Source organism: Danio rerio, chromosome 17, assembly GCF_052040795.2.
Source record: "Danio rerio strain M-AB ecotype USA chromosome 17, GRCz13ab, whole genome shotgun sequence".
NCBI lineage: Eukaryota > Metazoa > Chordata > Actinopteri > Cypriniformes > Danionidae > Danio > Danio rerio.
The window spans coordinates 28154057-28166855 of NC_141037.1; the positions used below are offsets into that span (position 1 = coordinate 28154057).

At 35.5% G+C, this 12799-nt stretch overlaps 1 protein-coding gene across 8 annotated transcripts in view; it reads left to right on the top strand.

Annotated features, from left to right (window-relative positions):
• The first annotated feature begins 3915 nt into the window (after positions 1-3915).
• Positions 3916-12799, top strand: part of larp1b (La ribonucleoprotein 1B) — a 43424-nt gene continuing 34540 nt past the window's right edge. For all 8 annotated transcript variants that reach the window (XM_087290612.1, XM_087290614.1, XM_087290616.1 and 5 more), the window contains exon 1: positions 3916-4598. In XM_087290612.1, the coding sequence (XP_087146738.1) occupies positions 4238-4598 (361 nt within the window). In that variant the 5' untranslated portion in view covers positions 3916-4237. The remainder of the gene's footprint in view (positions 4599-12799) is intronic.

Genomic DNA, 12799 nt, shown 5'->3' on the forward strand with positions numbered 1-12799 from the left:
AGCTATCTGAATGACCTGACTGGTTTGACATTTGGAACAATTTAGTATGATAGTTAACCTAGTAATGAAACTTCTGCCATGCAATGAAACTTATTTACTCACCCTTGACTTGTTCCAAACCAATTAGATTTTTTTTTCATATGTTGAACATGAAAGAAGATATTTTGAAGAATGCTGGAAACCTGTAACTGTTGAAATAAAAATCTTTCTTTTGTGAAAATGATAGAATTTTCAGTTTATGAGTAAACTACCCCTTTAGAGCCAGCTGTAATCTTAATAGGCTACATTTTGGCCAGCAGAGGGCATCCATGCCCTCTTAATGCTGTCCGGGATTTGACCCACAAATTTAAAACTGCAGATTAGGATTATTTTAAAACACCAAGAGGTTGTTGCAGTGCTTTAGACTAGAGCTTAGACTCTGTGTCGCCTCCATGCTGAATGTTCTGCTACGCAAAATAAATAAATAAAAAAATCAATGGTGAGAAATAAATTGTCCAAACAGTGTAAATATGCCATGAGGATTTGCTCAGACTGGAGCCTTTGTCACTGAAATGTTTGGGTTTGTTTTATGTCCCAAAATAATTTTCTATTAAATATTTATTAGGTACTGTTCACCCAAAACTGAAAAAAAAAGATCTTTCACTCATTCCAAAAGTTTTAGGAGTTTCTTGACCCTCTTGAACACAGAAGCAGATCTTTTGAAGAAAGCTGGAAACCTGTACTGTTTTGCAATGGAAGTCAATGGTTAAATGTTTTTAGCTTTCTTCAAAATATCTGCTTTTGTGTTTAACAGATTAAAGAACTTTCTAAAGGTTTAGAAAGACCCGAGGGTGCGTAATTTGTGTGTACATTATTGTGTTTGGCTGAACTATCCCTTTAACGTCTTTTACCCAGCAGCACATCTGACTCAAGTTTCTTCAAAGCAAATACTTTTAATTTCACAGTGAAAGGTCATAAGGTGAAGAGCTGAATAATTGGCTCCGGATCAGCACGGTATATTACTTCTTACTTTTACAGATATATATACACAAGATCCAAGGCACTCTCTCTCTCATCTGCAAGCTCTTCTAAAGCTTCTTCAACTTTTTGTCCCTTAGCAGCCTTGTTACTATATACAATAACTAATTATTAGACACAATCTGAGGGGCTAATTTATTAAAGCGCTTCAAATATTTCTGAAGAGATTAAATGTACTTAGATCATCTTTCATTACATCTGCTCATTTATTTGTTTGAAAATCATTGTATTAACAGTCGAATGTTAATTTTATCACGTTTCAGTTGAACATTTTAAAGCAGGGTGCCCAAACAATTTAGTATGAAGGGCCAAATACCAAATATTTGAGCAGTGGGCCAAAGGTAAATATACCGAACTATATTACATTAAAGCCATGGGTAAAGTCCTAATTGATTTAATAATATTTCAAATTAAATTGTCATTGTTGCTCTTATAGTTGTGTATGTTACTTCCTTGTCCTCATTTGTAAGTCGGTTTGGATAAAAGCGTCTGCTAAATGACTAAATGTAATGTAAATGTAAATAGAAAACCGTACTTTAAATCAAACTAACTAATGCAGTATAACTTTTTAAATGATAACTTATTGCAATAAAAACAATCACATTTATAACACTAAAGTTCAATGCTGAATACACTAGTCAAGCAGAATCTGCCTTTGACTTTATTTGCTCACCAAATTCTCTATTGTCTGGTGACAGTCTCTACATTTAAACAAAAATCAGATTAATTTATGCCATTTTATTTAAACATTAAATTATAGCTAGCTTTTAACATTAAAACAAATATAGAGTTGCATTAAATTTGAATCGACAATCCCAAAACATCCCCATCTTTCTCCCTTTTTTGTCAGATGGGATGGTGGGCCAAAGTTTGGGCATCACTGCTTTAGACTGTAGTGGCAGAGTGTGGCAGCAGGAGGCGAACTAAAAAAATCTATTGATGTCACGCTAGTCACTGAAGGTGTTACACAGGTATTTTCCCTGCAGTGTTTTTCTTTGACAAATACAAGGAAGATAAATCATGATCACCGTGTTATGTCTAGTACTCGCTAGATAACGCGACTGACATTTTATCCATTTCTTTCTAATTATAGTGTTAGTCTAAAGTGGTAAGATATGAACAGCTTCTTCACTGCATAAATAATTAGTACTAATTTTAATAAATTCCAGTAGCTAATCTTCTGTTTTAAAAATAAATATTCTAGCTGAGTTTTGAAAATATTTTGCTTCAAAAATAGCTACTTTTAAAGGCTGTAGTAGGTATATTTCCCTTTTCTTCATAGGAAAACCAAGTTCAGCATCTGATAATACAATGTTTATGTTTTCAATCATATCACGTGATGCATTTAAAATAAAGCAAAACATAAAGGAGGGGCACATTTGTGTGAAAGAACCCCATCTGGTGGTGTATTTAGAAAAATAAAGATATATTACCATGCTTTCGTCCACAATTAATTTCACAAGTCTTCACACATTAACTGCACAGTCTTCGATAGATAGACATTAACTTTAGTTTAGTTGCCTCAGTGAGGTGCTGAACCAAACCTGACCCAGCTTTTACCGTCCAGATGAAAACGGGCGTTTCATGTCTGTAATCTGTCTGTGAAAGGGTCTGAAGCAGTGGATGAAATCTGTGCTATGTCACGTTTGTTGTTTTTTCGGTTTTTGTAACAGTCTGTGTGTTTTGTTGACTAGGGGAAAGGCCACGTCAGACTGCCTCACACCAATGTTGCCAAATCACGCTAGAAAAACAAGCAACCTGGCAAAACAACACTTCAAAAAACAACTTCTGTGCAGGAATTGTATTCATTGATTGGATGTTTTGTACAGGGAGCTACATGATGTAAAAGTGCATATTGCCGTAATTATATGTCATAATTATCAATACCTAATAAATTCATCATGCTTTAATGATAGTTCTTCACTCAAAGAAATAAAAACCTTCCATTCTGTCTACCTCCATTATGTGCAATATAAATGGATAAAATGACAAATAAATAACAACAATGCACAAACAAAAAATACAAATAAATAAAATACAAACATATATTTAACACCAGCTAGTCATACTTTGATGTTTTATGCACTATCAAGTAAAACAATTCTAGGCATAAGCATAAAACGCAGCCCAAACGGCCTCTTTCAGTTATCTAGTTTTATAAAGTAAACATATCATTTTTACATCTCATGATTTTTTCTGGGTTAGATCTCAAATTTTTCCCTAATATTTTGTCACTTTTTTTAATTAGGATCATTAACTTGCATACAAATTTCAGGCATTCTGATGTGTACCATATTATGTTTATGATGTTTATAGAACTCCCAGTGTTGGGTTGCAGCTGGAAGGGCATCAGCTGTGTAAAACATATGCTGGAAAATATGAAGACAGCTGCACATAAAATAAATTATGTTGTCATCAATAAATTATATTATGTTTGATTTCATTTGTGAGCAGCTTTTTAAAAATAAAGATATGGTCTAAAATAACATATGCAAAAGAAATGTCTCCAAAGCATTTCCATTTAAGCATTTGGCAGATACTTTACAGATGCATTATTCTGTTTACCCACACTGCTTCAGTTTAAAAAGATACATTTTAAATGAACACTTGATACTGTTGATAGCGGTTACAATTTGTTATTATTTAAGAAATACTGTTTATAACGGCTTACTGTGTTCTCTTGTGGGTTTTGTGAACTAACTTCAGGGGATATTGACATTTAATCCAAAAATCTTTCAAGTTATAGCTATATTTTGCCATTTACACGAGTTTTAAAAGCGGACATGGCAACCCTGCTCTAGCTCTACCACGTTCTGCTGTCCAGCTGTACTGCAGTAAGACCGCAAGGGGCGACAGAGAGGCGCCACACACTCATCCAATGACTCGTGGCCGTTCGTAGTATTTCCTTTTATTTAGGTGAGTTGCAGATCAGCCAAATCGTGGAAGTGTGTTGAAAACATTGGCAAAGTTTCTCTTTCCTTCGCCTGGCTTACTGTAATCGCTTAGTGTGATCCCACAACATGGCTTCTTTAAGGGATCGAGCATTTTGACATTTAAAAACACGACAAAGTCCGATGCAGCTATTCGCCGTGTTTCAAGCTGTTGGCTGTCAACTTGTGCTGTAGCTGCAACAGCTTTCATCGACTCTTTTTCTTCGTTTGGGCTGGAAACAACTATTGCGGGATAGTGAAAATAATAAGAAGGCGTGGGCGTTTGAACCATGACCACTGAAGTTGCGAGCGACTTGGACGTGACAATCGGTTGTTTGGGCGAAGGGAACCAAAACAAGTCGGACGCGGATCGACCCGAGCAAGCTGACCGAACCACGAGCCACGAGGAGGGGCAGCAGGATCCTCCTCAGGGCGACACTAAACATCCAAAACAGGGGGTCATGGAGAGCAAAGCGGATGGCTTGAGCACGGACAGCACGAACGACAAGGAGAACGAGCAGAATGTATCAAGCCACGAAGCAGAAACTGCCAAGAAGAAAGTGGTCGAGGCTCCTCCGCCGAAAGTCAACCCCTGGACGAAAAGGAACTCGTGCCCTCCTAATAATACCAACAACAGCTCGCAACAAACAGGTAGGGAGTTTGTGGCCACAATACGCACTTTTATGCCCTCGACAGCATTTATTCTGGTGCACACATGTGCTCTGTTAGCTCGCATGTGCTACTGCAAACAGGAGCGGCCATTGAACTTGTGTCACTTCACTTTTATCGCCCTTTTTGCACGTGCGTGCACTTGTGCTTTGATACGGACCATAACGACGGCTATTCTTTCATTTTGGAATAATTCATAAACTTTGTGCCCATATCCGTAAAGTGTGTTTTTCATACATGGTCAGAGAAACGGACCAATCAGGGGCGGAGGTGGGGCCTGTTAGCTTTAGCACTAGTGATGGAACGTCCGACTCGTTTCAGCGTTTCGGTTCTTCTGAACAATTTATTTAAAATAACCGATTCAAACGTTCTGGCACGTCGTGACGTCAATTCTGGCAACCTGGCGTGACGGAATGCACGTAAGCACGTACTTCAGTAAAGTATGGGTGCACTGTTATTGTGTGTAAACTACGAAACTTATTCATCACAATTGAATTTGTATTTATCATAAATAGCTGTCAAGACTCATTTATAATTAAACAAATAGCGTCTATGTCGACAAAACCTGTGCTTAGTCATGAGCTAAAGTCGTAAATACACTTGCAGTACATTTTATATTTGCATCTTTACATAATTTATCATGTTATTGTGAAACACTGCGCGAGATTCAGATAAACAGGTCGTTTTGTTCAAACGATTCTTTGTAAAGATTCGACTCTACGGAACGATTCATTCACGAATCGGACTGCCCTGATAACACAACAGTTCGTTTAATCCCTCAAAGTAGTATGTAAAAACGAAAATAATTTCTCTTTATATACCAGTATGAAACCGTCTACAAGTGGTTAACTTCTAACTTTACTGTTTTGGGGCCTTTATTCTCGGAACGTTCGCGGTTTTGGCTAACATATGCTTTGGTGTCCTGGCTCGCCTGACTAAAACACTGATGTTATTCAAGTCAGACAATGCATAAAACATAAGTTTAAAAACACTCGGCCATATATTGTTACTTATTAATACTTCTTGAGGATATCTCAGAATGATTTGGGCAAGTTTATGTTTGTTAAGCTGAGTGCATGTAAGGAAGCCCGGAGCTCAATTTTGCAGTTTGTGATGTGACCAAATATGGTGGTAGTGGGAATAAACGCCCATCAAAACGCACGATCCCACACCATTCCGCCGACAGACCCGCGTGTGCCTCGATCATTTGGGTGTATTTGGACAGACTTGCTGATGCGGGCAGATTCAGTCCCCCTCCCCACCCCATCTGATCGAGTTGCACGGGAGCACGTGGAGTGCTGAGCACTGCAACTCCAGCAGGAGCTCATGAGAGGCCTTTACACACACACACACACAGCTGCTAAACACTTCATCAGGGCTTCAGAGCATTGTGTTTGCTTCTCTGATCATTGCCGTGTTTGTGGTAGCAGCCCACCTTTTGATTTGACATGGCTGTGACTGTACAGTGTAGGTTTATAGCACTGTGTGTAATGTTAAACCACTCCCTGAATAATACTCTGTGTACACTGTCAAAGCCTGGTGTTTGTTCATTTGATCACTAGGATTGTGCCTGTTTTTGTACATTGTTTAAGTTTGTAATTTCAAGCAGTTTTTCCTATTCCCAGGTTGATAGGTGGTGGTGATTTTAATTTAGCCATATACAGCGGTTCCTACGCTGCTTGAAAGTGCTTGATTTTCAGACATATAAATTCAAGGCCTGTAAAGCTCTTAAAAATAAACATAGGTACTTGAAAGTACTTGAATTTAAAGTTTATGGTGTTGTTTCAACAATGGTTCTACTTTCAAAAACTAAACAAAAAAGAAATTCTTAATTTAAAAAACTTAAATTTTAATCTTGCATGAACTGACAAATTAGCAGTTTAGCAATATTTCAGAAACTGCATTTTAAGTTGCCAGGATTAAAGTCAACTAATTATGCAAAAGTTCTTTGAATGTGACTTAAAACGGTTGATTAAAAAGGTCAACAATAACATTAAAAACATCATTATGACAAAAATAATGTTAATATTAAGTACAGAAAAACTTTCATGGTGCTATATATATACTGGTGGTGTGAATTACAAAGGTGCTCAATTTTAAATATTAGTCATTTTAAAAGTCCTTGAAAGTCCTTGAATGTGGTGTCCATGAAAGAGTGGGAACACTGCATATAAACCATGTTCATCATAAAGTGTAAACACTGTAGCAAATTGTTCTGTTTGATTGGTAATGAAAAGTTGCATAGGTTTTGGACACCGTATTGTTTCTATATCTCGCTACACAAGAGACATGTTTAGGAAACCTGTTTGAGAACAGGTAATGTTAGTTCAATAAATAATTTAAACAATTTTCTTTAAATAACGAAACATCAGTGAAAATCTCAAACCAGAAAAACAAGATATTTGCCGTAGGTTTTCAGCGGTACAGATTATGTGCAGTTCAGTTCATACCACAGTTTAAGCGTCATGGTTTTAATACAGTTTGGTACGTTATGTTCAATAAAAATAGGACCATGTGAAATAAAAATGAAGAATATAAAAACAATCTACAAGCTAAAGCACAAATGAAGACAATATAGCAAATATACAAATGAAATAAATTATCTTGATCAGCTATCTTGAAGTAATTTTCAAATACAAACGTTGAACAACAATTAAATGTAAAACTGCATATATAAATGTCACTGTATAAATTAAATAAAGGTTTCTATCAGGACTGCACAATATTGGAAAAATCTGACATTGCCATATTTAATTTTCCTGCAGTTTACGGTATATTGCGATATGAATACAATTTCGGCAGATAACTTGAATAGCTCTGTTTGGAATAAAATCATTATCTTTGATTGGAATAATCTTGTAGAGGAGTGAATAAAAGAATTTGCAAGAATAAATAAATATAAGAATGTGTATTGTAGCCCTGCTTCCATAAAGAGCACGTCTCTAGTCTTGCGTACCGGTTCTTTTCTAACGTGAGGTTCAATGTTTTTATAGCAAAAGTTTTTCTGAGTATTTACAAATGAACCTTTATGAAAGAAGCTCTCCGGTAAATTATCTGTGGTTTGTGTTTGAAAATCAGTAATGTGTGCTCCTCCAGAATGTGGTCAGAAGATGTATGGGCTAATAGCGGTGTTTTAATAACCATGACACTGGTCATAGTGCCTGTACACACTTGTTAGCTGACATTAGAGAATAGCCTGCTCCCCATAGGGTTTGTGTTGTGACAGCATCTTTGTTGTAGCAGCCTTGTCTGTTTTGACTCCAGTGTTACTTGCTCATAGTCTTTTCTAAGATTATATAAACATATTTAGCTAAATGTGATTTTTAAAACTATATTTTCAGTGAGATATATATTGGTTTTGTGTACAATGCCTTGATGTCTTCTTTAATTTCTTGATTATCAAAGCTAAAAACAGTATATATTTTTTTAAAGTTTAAAAAATTTTTTTTTTACTTTTTTTATTAGAAGTTTTGAATGTAATGATCTAAACGACAGCAGTTATTTGAAATGAAACTCTTTTGTAACATCTTTAATTGCTGTCACATTATTTTATTTGTCCTTGCTGAGGGGAGATATTAATTTCTTTAAAAATGTTTTGGTGACTTGACTTATATTTTTTGAAGTCTAGCAATAAAGAAAAAAAAATGTACATTTGTTACTATAAAATGTAGTATAAGGAAAGCTAAGAAAAACCTCTCAGCTAAGAACATGTTTGCCCTTGGCTATTTTTTGAATTTATTAAAAGTAAATGTAAATGTAAAAAAAGTTGCATTAATGGGCCTGGTTTTACAACAAATGTTGTGGCACAACTCCAAAATATAATTATTTATGAGTGAACATCTGATGACGTGTGTAAAAAAAAAAGTTTTTTTCTTAAATCATAAGATTCTAAGGATATGTACACTCACATGTTACTCAATTTTACATGACTTTTTAAATTAAATTTGGATAGCGTTTGCAATTTTCCATGTTAACTTTTCATTAAATTAGTGTAGACAGTTTTCCAGACCATATGAACATAAATACCATGAACTTGCTCAAAGTGCCTAGAACTTGAAAATATGTTTATTCTTTAATTACAGACACTCAAATTTCATTTACTTCAGAAAGGATGGCTAAGCTTCTTTTTGTTCCAGTTTTTGTTGAAGCCCAATTACCTTCATGTTTCTGGCTTGACATTTTAGTGATTTAAATGCATCTGATTAAGTTCTTCAGCCTCGGGCGGCTCTTCACTGACAGAAAGGTGTCGACGGGACAGTATCAGTAAGAGTGGATGGTCACACCCCACACTGTCAGCAAGCGCCCAGTGCCTTATCACACAGGCCATCCTTTCTGTAATGATAAAGGACCCCGGACACTCCCAGGAATGGGCGTCCCTCTCTATTGCCTGTTTAATCCTGACAGCCCTCGTTTTTTTGCCAAGAAAAAGTAAAGACATTTAAACCGGTTTTGTTGGCAACTAAAACAAAGTGTTTGTTTCTCCAAAAGGGGAGAAAAGCTTTGAACACTGCATTCTATCTAAACAATTGCGTTGATTTGATGTGATTTAAGGTCAAAATGGTAAACCTAGATTGTTTATGGTTGTTTTTCCTATAAGACCACAAAGAATTTAAACTCCTCCTATGCAAATCTAAAGCTCCGAGTGTTGCAGTAAAAGGATTAATGTTCATCAAAAGGCAAACAAATAGTTGAGTCGCATGCTTGGTGCTTAGCGAAAGCGTTCTTGATTTTAATAATCCAGAAGTTAGGCTAGATTACACCAAGATTTAAGTTGTTTTTGGCAGTTTTATATCTGTCATTATAGTGAGGTTGTGAGGGCAGTTTTTCAGGAAAGGCCGAGCGCTTTGTTGGTTGTGAGAACAGTGGAGCAAATACCCATAGGGGCCTTGTCATTGTGTTTGGGGGGATTTGAATGCCACGGATGACTCCACTTTCACTAGCCCTCATAGGGATGTTGTTTGTGGCTCCATCTTGCAGAGGAAGTTAATGTTTTACGTGTGTGGAAGCGTGACCTCGCTGTACAGGTGCTGGTGTGTGGGTTTACAATCTAAGTGAAGCAGCTCCCAGATAATTGACCACAACACTTAGTGCGCACTGACCAGACACACCGGAGAGATAGACGCTTGTACATTTTAAGTGCAGATGTGGGATACGCAGCGGACAAAAATGTAGTGTTGAGGCACGTGAATATAGAAATGAAGTATTCATGAACATTCATAGAGCTATTAATTAACTCAAGTTATGTCGTTTTGTAGCCTGGAGGTGTTTTTGGGTAGTCTAGCTTCATGTACGGCCCATGGTTTTTTCCCCTCAAAGTTATACTTTTTTTTTTTCTTTTATTTTTTTATTATTGCTTTTATTTTTTCTTCACTTTAATGAATAAAAATGTTTCATTTATTTAGATTATAAAACATTTTAATTTAACAATAATTAGTAAGTTTTAATAATAAGTTAGACTTTTTTTTCTTCAATGCAGTGCATTAATTCAGCATGTGTAGGATACTAAACAGACTGTGAAATCACTGATTAAAATGACTGTAATTAAATTGCAGTACTCGGTTTATTCAATAAAATAAATCATATTCAAATTCAGTCAGACTAAAAAACATTTCTAATTGGGGTTCTCGTCACTTTTGCTACATTAAAATGATGATTTGTGAATGAAACGTCTTTTAACTAAATCATTGTTGCACAATATTTGCCACATCAGCGTTGTAGAGAATGACAGCGCAGTTTCAAATGCAACAGAATGTCATCAGTTATTAGTTTGGCAAGTCAGTAACGGCATCAGCTCAACCTCAACCAAATTTATTTGCACCAGTAATAAAAAAATATGGCAAAATTTGACCATTATTTAGGTAATTGTTTTAATTCTCTTTATGACTTAATTCTGTCTGTTTTCTGTATCACAGAAGTATTTCGGTCCTATTGTTCAAGCAGATGTTTTTTAGAGTAATGCTGTATACAATACACCCAGAGAGTTATTTCATAAGCACTTGCTGTGACTGTGCAAAAATGTAAAAAAATTTAACTTTTTTAAAAGTTGTTTTCACGTGGCTACTTTACAGACGTAAACATGTACTGTATGTAACAGTTGGTTTAATGTGTAAATGCCCTCGAGTCATTATCGCTCAAGTTAAACATAGAAAGTTCAGTTCATTCTGCACGTGTCCGCTGGCTAAGGTGAAACTAGATCCACATCGACCCCAAATCCAGAGTTCTTCCTCTGTGGACATTTGTACAGTAAAGGTGGTTGTCGTCAGTGTCGTGTCTGTGATTAAATGATCAATAAAGTCTTTAAATAACTGGTATGAATACAGTTGGAAGAATGCTAACTGCATTCCTAAGAGTTTAAACGCACAGTTAATCCAAAAATGAATATTTGGCTAATTTACAAATTTTCAGGCCATCCAGTATGTTATTCAATACTGTGCTAATTGTTGATTTATTAAATGCAAGTCAGTGGGTTCTAGCACTGTGACAAACGAAACAAAATTAATACCTGTGATTCCTTGTGACAGATTCAGGTGTTATGAAGTAAAACTGATTGGTTTGTGCAAGAAGCTTAATATCATTTACAACATTACTATTAGCCAGTCTGCACGGAGCGCAAGCTTTCTGTCCCATATTGACACACATGTGTGAGCTAACACTGTTTGTTTACAGTGGAGAGAGAGGACGCATGTTGTATTGTTCATCAAAATGTTACTAATTTAACTCCCTGTGCTTCAAAACACATGCTCAGGCTGTTGTTACACGTTTTTTGCTCAATCTGTGGTTAAGAGATGTAAATAATGTTCAGTTTCTTTCACAGAATTGTTTTGCATCATAAGTCTACAATTTCAGCAAAAATCTTCTTTACTCTGGGTAGTTTAGTAAATGAAAAGCAAATATTTGTCTTTGCGTGAACTATACCCCATATATAGTGTTCACACAATGTCAGTCTGATTCTTTGAATGTGATCAGACTGCCTTAGAAAATAAAGCGAGTAATATTTATCAGTTTGCTTTAAGCATTTATTTTGAGCTTATGATAGATGCCACAGGCTCACATTAGCTGACGGATGTGCTTCTGCATTCAGAGTTTCTGCACTTTGCAGAAGTCTAACAGAAAGGTTAATGCTATTTTACAGTGTGCTTGTTTGTTACACGTGTTTTAGTTTTACCACAAATACGGTGGTGATAACGGTTTGCTAAATCCATTTATTATTGAAAAAAATCTTTACCAATAGGTTTTCTGGGTTGCTTCTGATACCTATAAAAAGGATCTTCTGCCATATTGTACTTTTGAAGGGGTCAAGAATGCATTTTACAGTTGCTTATTTAAAACATCAACTAAACAGCATGCATACAGCACACTACAGTACATCTTATATATGATGTCATTATACAGTAACTAACTGGTTCACTGGATGCTGCATTAGTACAGAATATATGACTGTATGTTTGCTTTTAAGCCTGAGAGGAGACTAGCATTAGTACTTCATCAAATAGTTCAACAGTGTGACAAAAACACATCCAGGTCAGATAGTAATGTTTTAATGTCACCATTTTAAGTATCTTTGTATTAGTGTATAAACGACTTTTTTTTTTTTTTTTTTTTTTTTAAATACATTTTAATTTAAGCAGTAGTAATGTTACAACATTTATTACTCTAGGGAGATGTGTTGGAGTTTGAGGATTTTATTTGGTGCTTGGTCAGTGTGGTAGTTATTGTTTTTTGAAAATTCACAATTTGTCAATCTCTATTGCTTAGACAATTCTGACAGTATGATAACCATGGATAAAAATGTCACAGTTTCGCGGTATTGTCATTACTGCTCTAAAATATGTTCTTTTTAAATGTCTGGGTAAAAAACAAACACTTGTTTTTCCTTTTAAACAAAATATATTCATTTTAGGAAACATTTTTAATGTTTTGGAACAGTAAACATAAACATGTCAGGCTAAATTATTCTAATAAACTATTGTTTTTTGCTGTCTTCCTTAGTTTCAAAAACAATTTAAAACAGCATTTTTAGAAATCTTTTCTGCTGGAAATAGTTGTCCTAAAAAAAGTAAATAAAAAAATTGTACACGTACCTTAGAAACGGTATAGCAGAATTTTTAAAACCCTTGACTCCAAACCGCGGTATACCTTAAAAACTGTTATCGTCCCATGGCAATTGCTCAGTAATTAAATGT